We start from the raw sequence: 21,822 nt of genomic DNA on the forward strand, positions 1-21,822 counted from the left end.
CATTTAATCAAAAAATCTATTCATATTTATCTGAAAACTTGTTATCTTTGCACGACGTACATTTGACAATAAACGTCTATTACCATACAGATCTTAGCTCACTTGGTAGGGTTTGAATCTTGCCAATTAATGGTGCTTGGAGTTGGGAATCACCTTGTCTTTCCCTCACTACACTAGTGTTTGACCCACAAACAAACAACTTTACATTGATGCTTACTTACCCAACATCTTCGCACCAAATCAATACTAATGGTAGCATTAATGGGGGAACAGGAGTACAACACCACAAGGTCGTAATTTTACGTTTCAAATCAATACTAACGACAGCATTAACGGAAGAAAGGAGCAACAACATCAACCCACAAGGTTCATATTCTTGTCGTGCCAAATCAAACTAACAGATAGCATTAAAGGGAGAAAACGTGTATAGTGCCTGTAGCATCTATCCGCAAGGTCATAATTTTTCATACCAGATCAATACTAACGATAGCATTAAAGCAAGAAAGGTAGTACAATAACATCGACCAATGAGGCCACGAGGTCATAATTTTCGTACCAATACAACACTAATTAGTAATTATGGCATTATTCCATAACTAATGTTGCTTTCACAAGAGACAACAATTCACAACTCCAGAAATTGCCAATACAATAATACAGTAAGCCTACTCTACTAAATATCCACAATGCTTGAATAGTTTGTGCATCTCACGGAACCAATAAATAGTACTACACTCGGAAAAATGCCACAGTTGAAACATGCCATAGCTATATTGGCTATGCAATGAACGGGATAGATACAACACGAAAAAGACATATACAATCGTACCGAAGCATACTACTCGTATGTTGGTTTGATATGGCAAAGTCATCATTGTTTTAGGAAGTTCTCAATTTGTTCAAGCACCTGCAAATATTAGATGTGTCAGGTCAAAGGTGAATGAAAAAGGAATGTAATTTTGAATTCAACCACCACCAACAAACAGATTAACAGGAAGGCATGAAACTAGTAAGAGGAATTTCTTAAGAACTACTTTCTATTTTCTTTCCTGTCATAGTAGAGAACAGAGAACCTACCTCAATTGCAATAGCAACTGGACTAAGGTTATCTACCTTTACATTCCCTAGCTTCGATGCGATAGCTGCAAACAAATTAGTATGGATGTTAAAACAAGGATATAATACCACAGCAGAAATAGGTTGTCATATAGAAAAAAGGAGCATATTGATGCTCAGATTAATACAAGTTCAATCTAAGTTCCATCGACAACAATATCTAGACCACCCCATATTAAGGAAGGGAGAAAATGTAAAAAGAAGAGATAAAAGCATTAATGAGGCCATACATTCCAAAGAAACCCGGGCATTAGCATTAGCATATGCTTCACCTCTCTCTTCTAATAGGGTGGACAAACGTGTCAAAGCCTGCAGGGAGGTAAACAATAATTTTAACAGGCTTTCTTAAAAGTATGTGTTAGATTTTCCATTAACTAAGGCAGGCAAGCAACAAACCTTAGAGTAAGCATCCCCTGATTCACCATGCAATAGAGGACGAGAGCTGGTCCCAACAGCTGAAATTCTCCGAGCTAAGCAATCCACTGGTACATCTAACCAGACACTGACACCGCTTCGCATATGTTTCCTGGAAGATAAATCATACAATAAATTTAACATACAACAGCCTTGTAAAAATCAAAAAGATAATCCTCAATGACAGTAATGAAATATGCAAAACACATACCAATTGATGGGCCTTATAACAGCCCCTCCACCAGTGGAAATAACACGCCGATGCATCATGGATAGTTCCTTTAAAACCTCAGTCTGCATTAAAAAGTGGAATCAGCATTGTTCGGTTGTTCCCAGCACCCCAAGACAGAAGAACAACAAAGTTACATGAGCAGAGCTACTGTGCTAGGATACATATTCACCTAATACTGATGTACTGTGATCATCCCTATTATGAGTAATTGATACTAAATGATCAACTCATCACGATATCCATATGTAATAGGACATCAATCTACAGGACAGTTGAAAGCCTGCTAATATCTTATGTGTAGTACTTCTTGCAATTAATAAGAATGCCTGAAATTACTTTATTTTTTTCTTTTAATTCCTAAATACTTAGGAGAGGACTGTTTCAAATGTTATGATTCTTTATTTTGTGACTTCCATCATTCTAAATCCAACTACCCATAGATTATTAATATATTGAATCTTCAAATTCAGTGTCTTCAACTCTTATTTAAATGGCTTATTATTTCCTTAGAACACTACTTGAAACTAAATATATCGAATATAACCAAATTTAACCAAAGATACAACATTGAAATTTATAGAGAGAATCGAGGCAGAGGCAGAAAGTTGTTTAAGAGTGACGGTGTAAACTTTGCAGCATTGCACCTTAAATTAATTAGGCCAACAAATCCCATTGAATGTAAGGTTACATTGACCCAAGAACTAATTTCAAGCATTCCACTAATCCACATTAATTTTTACGAAGTATTACAATATCATTCAGGCATAGCAGAAAAACCAGCTTTTACTCACCTCTTTGTCTCTAAAGAAGCCTTCTCCATGTTGCTTGAAGATTTCTGCAACAGACATTCCCCCAACTTTCTCCTCCAGCAATAAGTCACTGAAGCATGCAGAACCAGAATTCAAACAAAATTATACTTCATATATTATAACAAATAATTAATCTGAACGAATTCACACCTCAATTGGGTTTATGCAAGCAAAATAATTAATCTGAACGAATTCATATCTCAATTGGGTTTAAAACATTTAACTTGTACTTGAGGGTAACAAAGACAGTCTACTAATAGAAGTGATGCAGATTATATAGGCAGACCTATCAGAAGTTGCAACTACAATACATCTAAATTACGCATACTTCGTATAAACTAACAAATGACAGACCTGTCAGTAAACGAATAATTAAGTGCTTCTGACAAAACTCTGCCAACAGTTGTTTTTCCAGAGCCCATCATACCTGCATGTAACTGTAGTGAATTAAAACTAGAGTAAGTTTAAATTCTGTAACCAAAGATGGAGTGCAAGTTAGGAACTAACCAACAAGGTAAATGCAACGTCCATCTAGAATTGGTTCTACCTCTGCTGATTTTTTCTGCAATTAAAATTGAATTTCCACTTAGATCAATTGAGACCCATCTACCAAAAATTATCTTCACTAACTTATTAAAATTTACAAGCAGGCTGAAGAAAAAGTCTTAAGTCTTAACACCCTGTGAAATGAATTTTAGTAATGACAAAAAAGGCAACACTACCTTTAAAACGAAGGACTCATCAAGCGAAGCAGAAATTCCACCAGACTCCAGCGAAGAACCTGAATAGGAACCCAAATTCATAAGCGAAAGAAAGAGGTGATACATCCATGAATCCATGATAAGATGACTATTAGGGAGACAACTAATGGTGGCAAAGAGTAAGGAATTCCAAAGAGTAATGAATTTATAATCATTGGCTCATCAAATGTTGAAATTATAGACAAGGAGGAGGATGAAGGCACAGTCTTGGTTTTTGCCTTGAGATTTACAAAATTCGACTAAAGGGTGAAAAGTCACTAACTTCTCAACCTTATTTCAAAAATTAAGAGCAAATAATATATTATTCAGGCGCGATCCTAAATTAATTCAATAATAAAGTAAAGGGTCACAAATTTTTCGACATTATTCCCAAATAAGGAGGGAAGATTATCTCTTTTCAGGCACAATCATAACCAAATTCGACTATACATTGGTTGAAGGGTCACTGAATTCTCAGTCCTACTACTAAATTAAGATACAATATATCTTTCAGGCGCAATCCGAACTAATTTATAAATATAATTCCATCAATCATAAAATCTCAATCTTGCAATATCAAAAAATGCAGGAATTAAATCAACCATAATGTATCATATCCAAGCTGAATAAACTTCACTTTCCACACAATTTCATCAAACACTTAATAAAAAAAGTTATAAATTCACCTTGAGGTTTCTTCAAAGAACTCGAAATCTGCCAACAAAGTGGTTTATGATAAACCGAAGTTCTCCTATTTGATTGCACATTCAAGAACATCATCCTGACCCCAGAATCATCCCTAGTTTTCTGAGAAACCCGGATAAACCCACCGGGTTTTCCCATCAATTTTTCGGTATCCACCCATTTACAAGGTTGAATACATTGCAGAAATTTAGCCTCCATAACACTAGTATCTTAATTCAAAACACCCAGTTGCAAATTGATCACCTTCAAACAAACACAATGACAAGAAGAATTTCAATATAAAATTTAACAAATACCCAACTTAATAACAGCTAATCTAGCATCAAATTAAAACAATTGAAGCAAATTAAGCTATACCCAACAATTTTTTTTGCAATCATAGCGATTAAATTGAAGTAATTTAAATTCATATCCAATGAATTATATATTTAAATGCTAAAAAAATGCATAGAAAAGAGAGTTTACCAGAGATGAGGATTGAAAAATGGAGTATGAAGGTTGGTGAAAGAGAGAGTTGGTGTGTTGCGGAAGGAGCAAAGAAGATTGGTATGAATGTAATTTGGTAGAGATGGAGTTAGTTCCATTGACCCATCATTTATTCATGTTTGGTGGAAAACTACATGGACTATGTTGTTGGTCTTTTAAAACAAAAAAAAAAAAAAAAAAGTTCAAAGTATTCTTAACATCCAATAATGGACCTACAAAATAGTCTATTCTTTTTGTTGACACAACAAAATAGTCTAATCTCTTCAGCATATTTAGGGGATGTTTGGTTTTTTTTTTTTCTTAAAGTACGCAAGCTAAGCATATATTAATTTGAAGATAAACAATCCATATATACATATGGAGCAACTTTATAGGAACAGTGGTTTTCCATATTTGCTCAAAACTATATAAAATAAGCTTAGTTAAAGAGTGAGCCACACAATTGTCATCACGTTTAACATGAGACCAAAGGACAGACTTGAAACTTGATCCTAAGCAAAGAACATCTAGGGGATGTTTGGTTGGTGAAGGTGAAAGGGAAAGAGTTTAACAAAGGAAAACAAGGAAAAATGAATTCACCTTTTAGGGCTTCTACAACCACCACCACCAGTCCACCACTTCAATGTACCCTTCACCCTACCACCACCTCTCTCTCTCTCTCTTTTTCTTTTCTTTTTTTTTTTTTGGACTAAATTTTTCATGGATTTGGATGTTGAGGTTTTTTTATTGGGGTGTTTGGGGGTTGTTTATGGGGAGGTTAACGGTGTCAATGGGTGGTTTTCGTGGCAATTGTGTTGGTTTTTTAGAGTAATGGGTGATAAATGTGGTGGATGTGGGGCTATTTCCTAGTGGAGTTGGTGGTTTTAGTGGGAGAGGGTGGTTTTGGGTGTAGGTAGGTGGGGTTTTTTTTTTTTGGTGGAGTTAGAGTGAATTTGGCCGTCGGTAAGGTAAAAGGAATGATTGAATTTGTCTAACAAATATTATTAAAGTCTTTGAGTCAGTGTCATGAACTTGCGTTTCAGTATTGTAAGTCTAATAGTGCCGTATCCATACCCATGAACTGGAAAATATACCAAATGTAGTGGGTATCTGAGTTTCATGTAACTCTTTTCACCTCTGTCTAAAAAAAAAAAGAGAGATTCAAGGTAATTGATTATTTTTTCATTTCTTAAAACCCTAACTAAACATCTCTTAAAGGTATTTTGATGTGGAATTTCTAAGTTCTAAATTGAGTTTTTTTTTTTAAAAAAATGGTTTGAATGTATCTTTATTTTTACTCCGTCATAAATATCGTTCGACATAGTTTGAATTTTTTTTATTTGATTAGTTTAGATCTATTTTTATTGTAATATGAATGAATAAAGGGGTAATTTTGTGTCTTTGGGCATCACAGTCTAGTAAGAGAATGTCAAATCACAAGTCAAAATGAGGTAATAAAGACCATTCATAATATCAATACTAAAATAAGCTAAACCAATAAGCCAATCACTCAATTTGATTACTTCCTTCGTATTTTTAGGGCCTGTTCTCTTACGTTGAAATTCAGTTCAGTTTAGTTCAATTCAGCTGAGTTCAGTTCAGTTCAGCTCCTAATTTCCATCTCGTATAAAATATTCAGTTCAGTTCAGTTGAGTTCAGTCAATGAGAACAGGCCCTTAGTCGACACACATTGACTTTTGCACTGTTTACAAACTACACTTTGACTAAATTTTGTAATTTATACCAGTTAAAATTATGCAATTCCCCCTCAATCTCATACTAGTTTGAACACTTTTCATCTCCGCTTGTTTCAAAATAGTTTTATCTTAACTTTCTTCTAGACCTATAATCTCGTTTTACACCGACCCTTCCATTAACACAACTATACAAACATCTAGCCAACTCCCATCCGATTTAATTTTCCATTTAAACAACTAATAATCCATTCACAACTTATTTCGCAAAACTCTATACAATACCAAGTGTTAGAATATTTTGACAATACGAGATCACAAAGTTTCATAAGCGACAGGGGTTACTTATTCAGGGCTTATTTGAGGGGATCATTCGGTTGGTCAAGGGTTACTCGATTAGTTAAAGATTACTCAATAAGTGTTTTGGTGTGTGTCAGCCGGACATGGTGTGGCTAGCCATACAGAATACGCGCTTACGAGATAGAGGAATAGTATCGAAGTAACTAGGAGCCAAGGCAAATTTTAAGATGCACCATGGTGCACCTATTTCTAGGTGCACCACGCCTATATTTTTGAACAATCAGTAAAAAAATCTGAACAATTGCAAATTTTGAACATGTAATAAAAACATCTGAACATCGCAAATTTTGAACATTTAGTTTAAAAATATGAACAATTACAATGCATCATGCCTATACTTTTGAACATTTAGTAAAAGAAATTTGAACAATCAAGAATTTTGAACATTTAGTTAAAAAATCTGAACATCACAATTTTGAACATTTAGTAAAAAAAATATGAACAATCGCAATGCACCACGCTTATAATTTTGAACTTTTAGTAAAAAAATATGAACAATAATTTTTTTTGAACATTTAGTAAAAAAATCTGAACAATCGCAAATTTTAAATTACTACGAGTCAGACAAATTTTGAACTAACTCGTAATAATTCAATAGTTTTGTAATATAAACTGAACATTTAATGTATACAAAATGAACATTTCTTGATAAAATATGAACATAAAAATTGCATGTTTATGTTCAATTTTTGTGACGTGTTCATAATCTTTTTACTAAATGTTCATTTTTTTGTAAAATGTTTAATTTTTTTTTTACTAAATGTTCAAAAGTATAGTAGTGGTGCACCTATTTCTAGGTGCACCATGGTGCACATAATACTAATTGAGGAGCCAAAATCCAAGCCTCACACAATTCTCCAATCTAAGCCCATTAGCATGTTTGGGTTAAGAAACCTACCCAAACTCATTCAAACCCAAATACAAACTTTCACCTTTTTCGTTTACCTCACTTCTTCCCTTCCAAACTTCAACCAACACACTCTACGACTCTCTCTCTTTCTCTCTCCTCCCATCGCCGCCGGAGTCACCGCCATCTCCGGCCCCTTCAACCTCCTCCAATGTCCCAATACAAATCGCAATCATCTCAAAATACCCATCTTTAGATTCCCCAAAAATCGATGGAAAAACCCATCAAAAACCCTCAAATTAAACTCCATTGTTGAGCTCATTCACAAACTATTAAGCTTTTGATGCTTGAGTACAAATTTATCAACGATAACCCAAATCCCATGATATTTGGGTACAAATTTCCGTTTCTCTCTCATCATAGGGTTCGAGCCTCGAAGCTTGCCTTCTTTCTTCCCCATTTTCACTCTTTATCTTCTTCTGTTGTTGCAGGATCTCGTACTATTTCTCGCGAGGTAATTCAATACCCTTCTGAACGTTGGTTTGTTAAAGTGATCTGTACCCTTTTTTGTTTTCAATCGCATTGTTTGGATTTGCATTCGGATTATCTTGTTAAGGGTGTAACCCCATTGATTGCTTTTGAAGTTGTCAGAAGATTGGATGATTATAATGATAGTAGGAATACCGAATTGGCATTGAGATTTTTTGAATTTAGTAGAGTGAATTTGAATTTGGTTCATACTTTTGGGACTTATAATTACATTTTGAGGTCACTTTGTCAAATGGGTCTTTATGATTCTGCTAATTTGGTTCTTGATTGGATGATGGTTGATGGGCATTCGTTGAATTCGTCGTTTTTGGGTTTTTTGGTGGGGCTGTTTTCGGATTCAGGAAGATTTGACATTGCCCGGAAATTGCTTGCTCAAGTGAATTGTGGAGAGAAAGATGGGGATCCTTTTGTGTGTAATAAGTTTTTGAATGGCCTGGTTAAACAAAATAGAGTAGACGAGGCTGTTAGTTTCTTTAGTGAGCAGATGATATCGAAAGCGTGCTTAGATGTTTGCAGCTTTAATATAATGATTAGAGGCCTGTGCAAGGCGGGGCAAGTTGATAAAGCTTTTAAATTTTTCGAGGAGGTGGTTAAATTTGAGTTATCTCCAGATATTATTACCTATAACACTATGATAGACGGGTTGTGTAGGGTTAACAAGGTGGATAAAGCGCGAGAATTACTTTTGGAAGTTAGCTCTAGAGATGGTATATCTCCTGATGTTGTAACTTATACATCCATCATATCGGGTTATTGTAAGTTGAATATGATGGATGAGGCATCTTTTCTTTTCCAAGAGATGACGAGTACTGGAATTAGACCTACTCTTGTTACTTTTAATATTCTTATTGATGGCTTTGGGAAGGTTGGCAACATGGCCTCTGTGTCAGCTATGTATGAGAAAATGCTTTTTCTTGGTTGTCTCCCGGATGTTGTTACCTTCACTTCTCGCATTGATGGTTATTGTCGGATAGGGCAAGTGGATGTGGCCTCGAAGCTTTGGCAAGAAATGGTTGATAGGAAGCTGTTCCCAAATAAATATACGTTTTCTATTCTTATTATAGCTTTATGCAAGGAAAATAGAGTGAAAGAAGCTTGTAATCTTTTGAGGCAATTGAAGTTCAGAAATGATATTATTCCTCAACCCTTTATGTACAATCCAGTCATTGATGGACTCTGCAAAGCAGGGAAGGTTGATGAGGCAAATCAAGTTGTATCTGAGATGGAGGAGAGAAGGTGCAAGCATGATAAGTATACATTTACCATTCTTATCATTGGCCACTGTATGAAGGGGAGATTGCTGGAAGCTATTAAGATTTTTAATAGGATGCTATCAGTTAAGTGTACCCCTGATGACATTACTGTAAAATCTTTGCTGTCGTGCTTGGTCAAAGCTGGAATGCCAGATGAAGCCTCACAGATTAAAAAACAAATGGCATTAGGGAAGGTTGAAGTGAGTTTATCACCTTCCAAAAGAAAGTTGCCAGCCAGTACAAATATGGATATTCAGGTGGCTGCTTAACTAGAATGAGGCATCTGAGTGCGTCAATTCATAGCAGTTGGATGCATATCGTCAATATTCTGTATACTGCACAAGCCCAAACAGTCAGTTATGTGCTGTTTAGGCTATAACGTTTGAAGTCCTTGCAAATAAATAGTTGGCCCTTTGATGAGTGCCTATCAGATGTTTGCTTGGACATCAATTACATCTAATGGATGATTAGCTGCTTCAGGCCTTTCACTTAGTTTCTGATGAGAAATTTTGACAAGGTTTTTTTAGCTTGTCTCCTGACTTAACTTGTTTCCTGCGGTCTTAAAGATGAGGTTCGTATGTGTGTCAATCTGAAGCAGCGAGAACATGCCTTGAATATATGAAGCAGTGAAATCAACTGTCCCCTTTTATATTGTAGCATCCCATGCGTAAAAGAAACTCAAAACAAAGGTCAGTATCACGATACTCTTTTCTGTATCAAAAGCTGTATTTGTATCATCTAGTGTGTCTGAATAGTTTATAGCTTAACTGGTTCAAAGATTATGCAAGTTTATGTTGTTTCTCAATCTTATCGCTTTAATAGAATATTGTTTCTTGTATTAGCTGGGAAAAATGGTTTGTTTAATCAGGAGGTTAAGGTGGCAGCTTTAAGATGTATCATGGCCTACATGGGGATATGGTATGGTTTTGAAGAGTCTTGTTATGTTTTCTTTCGGCTATTGAGAATCTGTTACTTCAACCGCTCCCACTTTAATAATAATTGTAGCTGTGTTTGGCTATTAATTGTTGGCTATTTTAGCTATTTGTATTGGCTATCTATATTGAATTGGTTTCTCGAGTTAGTTGTAGTGTTGGCTGTTCATATAAATATATAGTAAAGTTAGCTGTTAGGGGTTATGGAGTACTAAACAAAATGACTAACTTTTTGGTTAAAAACTAGAATGCCAAAAGCCACTACAAAAAGTTATTCTCTCTCTATATTTCCATATTTATTGAGCTTGCAACTCACTGAAATCTATAATAACTGCTGGTTGTTTAACCACATGAAAAAGCTAATAGGCAAAAGCCATTTACGTAACGAGGTCATTGTATGCCATTTGTCACTCCTGAGTTTATTGCAACAAGTAAAATGTTAATGAACTATGAAACATTGAAATTTGCTTTGATACTATGAAACAAAGTTAAATATTAGTGTATCATAGGGATATGTTATTATTGCACCTTTCCAAGGTTTTTGTCCCATTTTATCATTAAATTTTGTACTGTGCTTACTTGTGAGTCTTGTTTCTTCTCCCTTCCTTTGTATTTATTTATATGGAGCACTGATGTTTGTGGACTGTTGGGATGTGTTGGCTAATTTGCTGATCTTCTTTTTTATGCTTTTAAGGTTTATTGAGGATTTAAAAACATAGAGTTCATCACTGTTAAAATTCCGTTAAATTTAATTGTTCATTGGAAGATGATTATAGTCTAGTGTTGCAAATTTGACACCGGAAATTATTTTCTTGATCAGAGAAATGCACCATGATTATCTGTGCCACAATTCGGAGACTGGGACCAGAAGGGACTATTGCCAGATTACTCTCTTGATCCCTCAAAAACCAGAGAAATGAGGAATCAAAATAAAAGAGATCCTTCAAGGGCTAGTCTGGGTAATAAAGAAGATTTCATCTATCTAACCGCTCCTGCTACTAACAAAGTAAATGATGAAGAACAGCACCAATTCAATCAAAACCACTCTCCAACTGTAAGATTTTGCTCAAATGTCTTTATCAAGTTGTTTTAACATGCAGCTCTCCCAGCCGTTAAGACTTGCTAGATCATACTTTTTGGCATTAATGTTTCGTTTATCTACTTTTATGTTACAAAAGGCTGCCTAATTGCTTTATCTAGTTGTTTTATGTTAAGAGGACAGCTCCATCGGTAAAAAAAACTAAGCATGAAAATGGCATTCATATGGTTGGATGCTTAATGGCCTTAATCAATAACTGTAAAACACTACAAGCTTGTGGCCCTTGAATTTGCAACTTGGAGCAATAAAAAAGAAAATACTTAGGCATTAACATTGATTGTAACGATTCACATTTTGCAGCAAAAAAGCCAGTCATTAATTCATTATGTATGCATCTATTTGACAATGATGTTTCCCAATTTGGTGCTTCTTTGGTGTTTGATATGTTTCATTTTTGTTTACGTGACACATTGTAGTTTAACTGTACTTCTAATGTCAAGGCTAATGTTATTTTTGTTTGGTATATACCCGTGAAACCGTAGTTGGCCTCCAATAATTAGGCCCTGTTTGGTTTTATGTAAAACATTTTTAATGGAAAATTAGTCTTTATGGAAAATATAATTTCAAAGAAAAGCACAATTGCAAATTAGTTTTATTTTGTTTGGTTGCATACAAATAAAGTTCAAGAAAAATAAAAAAAAGGAGTGTAAATGTAAGGACGACTGAGAGGGAAGTGAAAAAGGAGGTAAGGAGGAGAGAGGAATATGCAGCTTCCCTTGTTTTGTGAAGGAAAAATGTTTTCCATCATTAAGGATGAAATTTTCTACCCTTGGAAAATTTGTTTTCCACCCCTTAACAAACCAAATAAAGGATAATGGGAAAAAAAAATTGGAAAAATCATTTTCCATGAAAACCTTTTACATCAAACCAAACGGGGCCTTAATGAAGGCAATGTACAAATAGTGGGTTTGGGCCGTGGGGATTAATGGTGTGCCTAAATCTAATCCTTTTTTGTGAAACATTTTTTTTGAGAACTAGTTGGTACAGACTACAAAAGCACGGTCCTTATGGTCAGTGACCAGTTGTCATTTGACTGTACCCGATGAATGAGGGAATTGCAGTTTTACAACATAAACATGTTACTTCATGTGTTTTGTATTGGCAAGTTGGAAACTATTATGTCACTTGATTTGTATTAGTTTATTGGATTCTTCCTCAGTATATGGGGATTCAGAAGTCTCATGCAGTCATGTTATGCATGTATTTGATCAAAGTATATCTGGCTCTTGCTTTTTATGATGTGTTCACATTGCTTGAATGAGATGTTGCACCACCTGGGAAATCTTATATTCAATTGGATTATGTTAATAATTAAGTCTATATCTAATTATCAATTGCTAATGCTGCATGTAGATCAGCTATTTTGTCATCATTAATAAGATCGGATCTGGTACAAGATTTATCAGGAGTTCTTACATTATAAATTTTTGTGTGATAGAGTGGGGAAACTGTGGTATCCATCGCAGATAAACCCAAATTTATGTTTGAATTTTGCCAGTATTAAACTGGAAACCATGGTTTCCAGACCGCAGACCATATGTTTTGATGCTTATAACACTGTTCATGTTCTTGGTGCTTTATTTGGTTTTTACAAATCGACTTTTACATCTATTGCTTTATCAATCATTTATTTACATTGATTGCAGCCGACAAAGATCTTCCTCGGCTAATTCAACTGCTGTGTAAGAGCGTAAGCCCTGGAGACGAAATCCAAGTGCTACAATTCTGATGTATTCAGACCCTGTAACCTAAATCTTCTTATTATCCAGATGCTTCCTAATCCCTAATCCTCAGAGTTCACTTCAAAGCAAGAAGTGGAATTTGCCCTTTCCTAGAAGTGTTTGTTTTTGACAATATGAGAAGCACATACAGATACAGCCCCTTCAGTTGGTAGAGCATATTTGCTGCTCTTTGCCAGCATTTCTAATGAAGTTGCATGCTTGCAACAAAAGAGGCGGGCTAACTTCCACTAAATAGCAGAAATTTCAACATTTACTGGAAAAAGATCTTATATTCTTTTTTTTTTTAGGGATTTTTTTTTTTTTTTTTTTTTTTTTTTTTTTTTTTTTTTTTGATTTTTTATTTTTTGGGATTGGGGGTACACAGGAAGCACTTCTCATGTGGCGTATTGTTCGCATTCTTGATTCATGTTTGCTGTGATCGCCCTTTGCAGTGAGAAGTATAATTTGTTGCCATTGCCAATGAGGTTGTATAGAAGGGAAAATTTTGAGCTATCTAATCAAGATGGAGCAATTATTTTTGTTCCTTTTGTACTGGTATAAAGGTTGTAGACTCTCTTCAGCACTACTATGTTGCCTGACTGCCTGTTATGCTGTCCATTTTGATAACTTATCAGCATTGTTTCCAGGGTGAAAGACGTGCTTTGATGGCTTTGATTCGAAGTGTAGCAGCAGATAACATAAGCATACATGATCTAGGACTATCAGGCTTTTCACAAGCTGAAAAGCCTTATAGCGTGTGTGGACACTTACTGAAAACTTCAACTTATAACTTGAGGTTTATTAAAGTCATCATGTATCCATGTCATAAATGACTCACCATGTACTCTTGATATTAGGGTAAATAATCATCACCCCAAGCATGTATTTCCAACAGCCCAACAAAAACGTTGATTGCAATTCAAAATTGAAATATAAAATAAAATAATTTGGTACTCAATTTTGTCTATTTTGTAGTCGGAAAGGGTAGTTTTGAACACTCTTATGTAGAGTTGGACATGTATCGTGTTAGTGTGCTTTGTGCTCAACAGCTCAAGTGAGTCATGCTTGAATTGAGTCGGAGAAGTTGTAAGTCTTATAACAAAGCAATCCCCATTTTGATCTTTTATAAATGGAGTTATCAGCCCGGCCCTAACCAACCCTGTCCTACCTAAAATGCCTTTTTTGGAGGGAAAAAAAAAATCTACTTAGAGGTGTCTAATTTATGGTTGGTGCACCCGGGTGTATCATGCACATGGTGCACCCGGTTAAAAAAAAAGGCGGAAAGAACATTAGGTACATGAAAAAGAACATTTAGTTTCTTGAAAAAGAACATGTTTGTTTTTAACAAAGAACATGCATTACTAAAGAACATAAAGGCATTAAACAAAGAACATGATAAAAACTTTATTAAATTTCATGAAAAATAACACATTAACGTAACCAAAGATTTCAGTTTCCCAAAAATAGTTTTTTCTCTCTCCAAAAATTTAACTTTCCATACTAATTTTATTTTTCTCACTCTAAATTATTTTCAACTAAAAATAATTCAAGATTTCAATTTAAAATTAAATTTCAAATTTCAAAATTTAAAATAACATAAAAGAACATAAGTTAAAGAACATGTGTTAAAGAACATAAGTTAAAGAACATACGTTAAAGTATTCATTACCTTAAAGAGCATACGAGTCATTTTTCAAAAAAAAAAAAAAAAAAAATAATAAAATAAAATAAAATACAAGCCAAATTCAAAGAACATACGAACCAAAAAGAACATATTTTGTATTATTGAAAAACATATTATCAAACATATATATGTTTGTCAAACACAAACATGTTCTTTTGCCAAACACAAGATGTTTTTTTTCAAGCACTAGTATGCATGTTCTTTTTCAAACACTAGCATGTTCTTTTTCCAACGCTAGTATGTTCTTTTTTTTCCCCATGTTCTTTCCGGGTGCACCATGCGCATGGTGCACCCGGATGCACTATACTATTTTCAAGAGGTGTCATGTGTAAAGGTGAACATAACACATTTCTAGTAAAAAACCCGAATTCGATAGAAGCATAAAAAGCTTGCTTTAACTCAACAAGTCCGTCACATTTTGTGGGTCTAAGCATTGAGGTTCGACCTGACCCAAATTTTTATCACCTCCATACCGACATACCGTAGTCATGTGTTAATGTGTACAATACAATGGTTCCATCAAAAGTTCAAAACCGCCATTAAAAAAAAAAAAAAAAAAAAAGTATCGAGAAGGTTCGATTGGTCCTTTCGTCGCGTCTCTGTATTTGCCATCTTTCTTCTCCGCCTCCATTCTCTCTCCTAAAATCAGCTCAACTTTCCATTTTCCACTTTCTTCAATCTCCCAAACTCAATCAACCAGAATAATATTACAAGCGATTTTCAAGTATTATTTACAGAAAACTTGCAATGGTAGGTTAATTTCCCAATTTCATTACTAATTTTTTTTTTGTGGGTTTTAATGTTTTTGTAATCTGATTACGATTAATTTGAATTTTTAAATGCAGGCTTCAAGAATTCTCGCCCAAATTCTTGTGATGGGTTCTGGGATATTAGTTAGGGCTGTTGCCCAAGCTTATCGACAAGCTATTGCTAGTATGTTTCTTCAATTTTTTTTTTACAGTTTATTTATTTAGAATTTTCCATCAAATCCCAGCTGCTTGATCATGTGTAATTTATTTTTTACTGGGGTTTTATTTGAATTGATGATATACAATTATGTGGCAAATTTTGGGTGCTATTAGTTGGGAGTTCTATAGGGCAAATGGGGTTTTATTATTTAGAGGGCGAATTAATTGGGGTTATATTTGTATTAGTTATTTGGTGTTGATTGGGGTTATACTTAAATAATATTGTTTCTTGTAATTAGTTGTTCGGATCATGTAGTATTGTAGTCCATGAATTTTGATGGGATGAATATCTGAAGTCTAAAACTTTGGGTGTGGCAATCGGAGGGCCGAACTTGGTGGGTTTCTTAGTTATTTTCTTGGTGATTTCTATAGATAAGTTCATTAAGAAGAGAAGGGGGGAGGAAATAATGAGGAATTAATTGTCTTTAGGGGCTTAAGATGGGTGAAGAAGGGTAATGTGAATATGTTTCAATGTTTGTTTGGGTGGGAAAACAGGAAAGGGGTGAAAAATAATTCTCGCAAATGTCGAAACCATTGTGTTTTTGTAAGGAAGGGAATTCATTCCTCCATACTTCTTACCTTTCTTTTCTCTACTACCATCTATTATCCCTTTCCATTTCCAATTTCCTATTCTTTTATCCATTCTAGGGATCAATTAGTGAAGAACAAATATTACAGTTGTGTTTTACCTTGAACCAAATGGACCCTATGTGTAACGAACTGTAATAAATGGTAAAACTAATGCAATTTAGTCCATGGATTCTATGATTGTTGTTTTTTAACTCCCCCCCCACACCCCCCTCCTTTTTTTTTTCCCCGAAGCCCTCTTCTGGAAAAGTGTGTTTCTTTAAAAGTTATATACCATGATTAATCATGCTTTTACATTCTAATTGGATCAGTTATGATTCTTGTGAACCTATTGGCTGATTGATGTTTTTTCAAGCCAACTCTACCATATTTGAGGACTTATAGATAATCTCACATTTCTTATTTTACCCCTTCTTCCCTCTCCCTGACCAAAAAAAAAAAAAAAAAAGGTAATGTTGTTGGTATTTTTTCAAGCCAACTCTACCATATTTGAGGACTTATAGATAATCTCACATTTCTTAATTTACCCCTTCTTCCCTCTCCCCGACAAAAAAGCATTTTTGTTGTTGGTATATAGCACAATAAAACAAAGAAGTAAGTGATGGGAGCAATGGATAGAACTCTGCTCTGATAAATTGTAAGAGCAATGTTCATTAACCAAAATTTTCTATAACCTCCTATTGTAGAAATTTCTTCTAAAGATTTGATTGGTACTTTTACTGTCTCATGCAAATATGATAATGTAATTATTTGTCGTTGAAACAATTTGGCAATACATACGAAGTACAATATAATTAAGGTCCTATGGAAATTTGTTTTGAACCACAATTTATGTTTAATTTTTTATAAGATTTATGAATTAGCCATATAGCATTTGTCTTTTGTCCATGTTATGATTAAAATAGATCTGTACAAATTGTGAGGGTCTCATTTGCACAGTACTACATGAATCATAGGAGTGAACTTACTGAACTATAACCTTTAAAATGGGTTTACCAAGATCATGTACTATAGTATCATCTACTTCTTAGATGTAAGTTCTATTTGAGTACCTGGGCACTTGTTCAGCTTCCTCCCATTTTTTGTTGACAAAGGTTCACCTTATTTTTAGATGTTAATTGCCTCTTTGATGATGATAGATGTTGGGTACAAAATATTAACAAAACTCTTATTAATTGGGTTATCACATAATTTTGCATGAGTTTTTTGTCGGTCTTCAAACGGGTTCCAATGCGTAAGTTACTAACTTATAAAAGGGATATGTTTTGAGATTGTTGTCATATTTATTTTCTTAGGCTAATCAGGAACCCTTACAATTTTTTAGAAAAGATTTAAGACTGCCGAGATCTATTATCTACTTCTTAGCAGGGAGTTCCTCAAGAGCATTTGTATAACTTCCCTCCAAATTTTTTTAACAGTTTTTGCTTTGTGTTTAAAATGGGTTGATATAGTTTCTCAAACATGATTAATCGATTCTTTGAAGATGAAAATATTGACAAATCTTGTATTATTGAATACAATCTTAATTATGCTTGAGTTTTAACCTTGTTCTAAATTTGTTGATAGTCTGACACTATACTTAGGTCTTACCTGGAATCGGCAAATGGATGTGTCTGATTTGGTCATGATTTATAATTTCAGATTATGTTATTTTGAGATGCCCTTTTTATAATAGTTCTGACCTTACCTCAACTACATATGTATGTCTTAAATAGATAGGTTTTATGAAGTCATTTACAGAGAAATGCAACCATATAAATGAGGTTTAAGTCCAATAAAAATCAAGAGATATCTCACAATAGTAATAGTTAAAGTTATATTGTCAAGGTGAAATCTCATATTACTATTCAAATTTAATTGGTTTTGGTTCAGTCAGGTTGGGACAGATTTGGTCGAAATTTGTCAATTTGTTCAGCAGAGGGGTCTCACAAAATTTGTAATAACCCAGTTTATTGGTCAGGTTTCAGTACCCTTATTTCTTATGCAACTTTATGAGCTACACTCAAATTTCATAAAACTTAATGTTTATTATCATATGTAATCCAAAGTGTCATTAGGATCCTAGGTGACTTTTGAAGACTTTTTAGATGTTATTGAAGCTCCAGATTCAGTGAACAATTTCCCATTACTGTCTGTAATGAACCTGTTAATCGTACTTTTTAGTGTAATAGCCTTTAATGCATGTTTGTATTACTCCTTTGATGACCCTAGTAGTCTCCCTGTAAATTATTTTATTTTTATTTTTTTAATATATATTTTTTTCTTTTCTGGCTATTCTTGAGCTTGAAAGGCCTTAGTAATTGGAGTTTCATCATTGGATGTGGGTTTGTGAAGGCAATACGTGTTTGTTGTCATTCATGATTCTAGTTCCAACATTGGACTTTGAAAGGTTGCTTTGGAGCATTTAAAGCTCAATAGAATATTGGCTTGATTAGTCTTTTGTATGTAATAGTGACTTTTAATTGAGACAATAAATAATAGTACTCGTTATTTTTTATTGTAAAATGTTACTTCTAGACCCATCTGGCTTTACCAATTACCATTTTAAGTTGTAACATTTGAAATGGAATTTACTGAGTAAGAAGCCTTGTAAGTTGTTACCTTTGACATGGAATTGTTTGAGTTAGATCCATATGCTCTGTGTATTTGTGGTTCATATTTTAAAGATAGACTTCAGGAAATATTGAGAGGTCGTGAAAGGCCATATAGAAGACTTACAATATTTTTGTCAATACTTTTCACTAATGTGTAAACTGTAAAATGAAAGATTCGTCTCTTATACATCACTTAAGCTCTGTTTTTTAAACAGAAGATTAGGCAGTAACCTTGGGAGATCACATAATGATCCTCCAAGTTTAATTTTAGGTATGTGAACCTCAGAGTCAACTTTGATCAATTCCTTGTTTATTGCACATTCTCTTGTCCTTGCCTGCAACACATATTCTGTTCTTAACTCTTGTTGCTCCTTCCATAGCATTTCTGCCTTGTTTTACCTCTTGGTATTGTTGTTAATGCACAGTGTTCCTGAAAATCCTTAAATAAATTGAGTGGTGATATTTGGTGCTTCAATCTGTAATTTTTTTCTTTCTTTCTTAGGGTTTGTGCCCATTTCTTGATCTTGATATGTGCTAGGTTTTGCCCTCTTTTACCCCTTTTGATTTGAGATGGAATTTTTTGTCTTCTCTTTTTTGAAGTTGCTGGGCTAGATGTCTTGATCTTAACAAAAAAATAAAATAGTGGGATCCAAGTTCTTTACTCATTTAGATTGGTTATTTGCTCATTTTGTCGATGTGTCTTTTGCCATTACCAAGTCTGCTATTTTTTTCCTACTTATTTTGGTGTCCATATCAGCAATCATCCTATGAAACAAAAACTTCTGGTTTGTTCTTCTGTTGGTGGCTTGGTATATTTTATCACATAGGCTACTTTAGCTCTCTCTCCAAATTTTCTTATTAGTCTACTACACCATCCTTATTTTCATATTTCTCTGGATTTGAATGTCAATAGTTCATCTTACCTTCTTTTTTTGGCCCTTGACACTGCCAAGGTTTTGATATCACTTTTATTGTATTCAATATGCAAGGATGTACCTAGATTGGATGAAGAGTGTGTATGTGCATTGCATTAGGGACTAATTAATATGAAACTAGTTTTTGGCCGGGGTGATGCCCCGGGTCATTGTTTGTAAATAAAAAAGAATAATAAAATAAAATAATGTAATATATTGGTGGTTTTATAAGAAAAAATCACTTGTTTATTTTTGCTAATATTAGTAAACATTAAAATTAATTACTCAATATGTAGCAACCTAAATTTTATGCTTACTATTAGATTATTTTTCCTTTGTCATAAAAATTCCTTCAATTAAAGTAAACATATATGTAGTTTTTTAAGAACAAAGTAAATCTATCTTGTGGTCAAAAGAAAAAACCTTTAAAAACTATGCATTTTTTAGCTATATATTTTAAATACATATAACCTATATGAATTGTAAATGAGTAATTTAAAGAAATGAAATTAATTTGTAATCATATTGTTGTTAAAACATGCCTATATGATTTGACAATTAAAAGTTTAGAATTAATGAATATGAATAACTCATTTAAATGCAACTTTATTACATTGTACCAAGTATCATAAGATGTGTCATATGATTTGTCAAACTATTATGACACATGGCGAGATTAGCGACACATGGCAGGATTACAATCCTTGCCATTGAGTTTTAATATATATATTGATTGATTGTTTGATTAACAAGATATGATGTAGATGTAAGGCTTAAGGGCCTTAAATGGCTTTCAGAAGAAATAAAAATTGTAATTTGGAACATTAAATATCAAACACTTGAATATTTATTGGACAATTATGTGCTACAATGCCTACTATTCTTGCATATGTGTATGAATGTACAGGCCAATAAGTAAAAGATACTAGCTGCTTTCATTCTATCACTCACTAGCTCCTGTATTGCAGATGCCTCGAAAACTGGTGCTGCTCAAGAAGCAATGCAGAATACTGTACGTAAAGCAAGTAAAGCCATCACAGAGCAGGAAGCAAGGCAAATTCTTGGTGTTCCTGAGGATGCAGCCTGGGAAGATATTTTAAAAGTATGTCCATACCTCTTCATTATTTTTGTTTCATTTTCTTGTATCTTTTGTGATTATGTCATTTATGTGTAAATTATTATTCATTTATGCAGAAATATGATGTTTTGTTTGAGAGGAATGCCAAACAAGGGAGCTTTTACCTCCAATCAAAGGTCCATCGAGCAAAGGAGTGCCTAGAATCAGTATATCAAAACAAAGGTCAAGGCCCTGCCAGTGGATAACTGGAATTTTTGTTCCATGGGTGGTGGTGATGGTGTTTTTCTTTCTTATAATGCTGTATATAGAGTACCGCGATGATAATTAGACTATTAACATAATCTTTGTTCATTTGGTTGTCCCTGGTCGTTGTTGGCTCCGCCACCGTCTCCTCATAGTCCCCAATGCAATGAGATATTGTTTGTTCCTTATAAGTTGTAGGAACGTGAACGTCACAATCTGTTGGAATTATGCACACTTAATTATATTTCTTACTCTATGTAACAATATGAGTTAATTTTTTTCTCGTTGTTCTAACAAGGCTGTAACCAATCTTTATAGATTGCCGTATTTGGTGCTATTGCCTTGTAAACGTTACCAGGGAGAAGTGCTTGTAATAACAGCAGCAATTTTACAAGACTAGCTGTTTTGTATTTGTTGATTTGGCTAAGTGTCAGTGCAATTTTTCATTTTTGTTTTCTGATTTACCGAGTGATCAACTCTTTTTTTTTAATTTATTGTTTTCTTCCCCTAACCTGTTTACAGGAAATGTGACAACTTTTTCTAAATCAGTAAACAACCTGAACGTATCAAACTGGTATGAAAAGTTTATTGATTCTAGATAGATTGAGCATATTTTATGAACCATTTTTTCTTTTCTTTTGTTTTAATGGAAGTTGAATCACTATTGTTAATATTCCTTGTAAACATATTGGAGGACTGACCAAATTATATACTGTACTTAATTGTAATGTAGCTGGATTGATTGTGCTCCCACTAGCCATTTTACTATATTTTAGAAACAAAATCAATAATATAATATTAGAGGGAATAACAAGTT

The 21,822-nt window shown here is 33.9% G+C and overlaps 3 protein-coding genes across 3 annotated transcripts; 2 read left to right on the forward strand and 1 right to left on the reverse strand.

The window, feature by feature from the left end:
- Positions 1-467: 467 nt before the first annotated feature.
- Positions 468-4,629, reverse strand: LOC145601340 (shikimate kinase, chloroplastic-like). Its single transcript, XM_081657339.1, has 11 exons — positions 4,482-4,629; positions 3,998-4,259; positions 3,294-3,352; positions 3,079-3,133; positions 2,926-2,998; positions 2,554-2,641; positions 1,742-1,824; positions 1,513-1,642; positions 1,347-1,425; positions 1,078-1,142; positions 468-907 (listed from the first exon to the last, which is right to left on the reverse strand). The coding sequence occupies exons 2-11, from the start codon at positions 4,212-4,214 to the stop codon at positions 872-874; spliced, it is 885 nt and encodes a 294-aa protein (XP_081513465.1). The 5' UTR covers positions 4,215-4,259; positions 4,482-4,629; the 3' UTR covers positions 468-871.
- Positions 4,630-7,488: 2,859 nt separating this feature from the next.
- Positions 7,489-13,562, forward strand: LOC145602078 (uncharacterized). The gene is made up of 3 exons (XM_081658215.1): positions 7,489-9,873; positions 10,937-11,170; positions 12,862-13,562. Exon 1 carries the CDS (start codon positions 7,726-7,728, stop codon positions 9,451-9,453), a length of 1,728 nt encoding a protein of 575 aa, XP_081514341.1. The 5' UTR covers positions 7,489-7,725; the 3' UTR covers positions 9,454-9,873; positions 10,937-11,170; positions 12,862-13,562.
- A 1,589-nt stretch (positions 13,563-15,151) lies between these two features.
- Positions 15,152-21,404, forward strand: LOC145602201 (mitochondrial import inner membrane translocase subunit PAM16 like 2-like). The gene is made up of 4 exons (XM_081658377.1): positions 15,152-15,370; positions 15,466-15,553; positions 20,653-20,786; positions 20,879-21,404. The coding sequence occupies exons 1-4, from the start codon at positions 15,368-15,370 to the stop codon at positions 21,005-21,007; spliced, it is 354 nt and encodes a 117-aa protein (XP_081514503.1). The 5' UTR covers positions 15,152-15,367; the 3' UTR covers positions 21,008-21,404.
- Positions 21,405-21,822: the final 418 nt, after the last annotated feature.

This window comes from Chenopodium album, chromosome 21, assembly GCF_948465745.1.
Source record: "Chenopodium album chromosome 21, dcCheAlbu1.1, whole genome shotgun sequence".
Lineage (NCBI taxonomy): Eukaryota > Viridiplantae > Streptophyta > Magnoliopsida > Caryophyllales > Amaranthaceae > Chenopodium > Chenopodium album.

Coding starts and splice junctions, on each gene's coding strand:
- LOC145602078 (XM_081658215.1), top strand. CDS start 7,726: ATGCTTGAGTACAAATTTATCAACGATAACCCAAATCCCATGATATTT.
- LOC145601340 (XM_081657339.1), bottom strand. CDS start 4,214: ATGGAGGCTAAATTTCTGCAATGTATTCAACCTTGTAAATGGGTGGAT. Junction 2,642..2,925: donor AATTATTCGTTTACTGACAG/GTCTGTCATTTG, acceptor TGCATGCTTCAG/TGACTTATTGCTGGAGGAGA. Junction 1,426..1,512: donor CAGGGGATGCTTACTCTAAG/GTTTGTTGCTTG, acceptor ACCTCCCTGCAG/GCTTTGACACGTTTGTCCAC.
- LOC145602201 (XM_081658377.1), top strand. Junction 15,554..20,652: donor TTATCGACAAGCTATTGCTA/GTATGTTTCTTC, acceptor CCTGTATTGCAG/ATGCCTCGAAAACTGGTGCT. Junction 20,787..20,878: donor CCTGGGAAGATATTTTAAAA/GTATGTCCATAC, acceptor TCATTTATGCAG/AAATATGATGTTTTGTTTGA.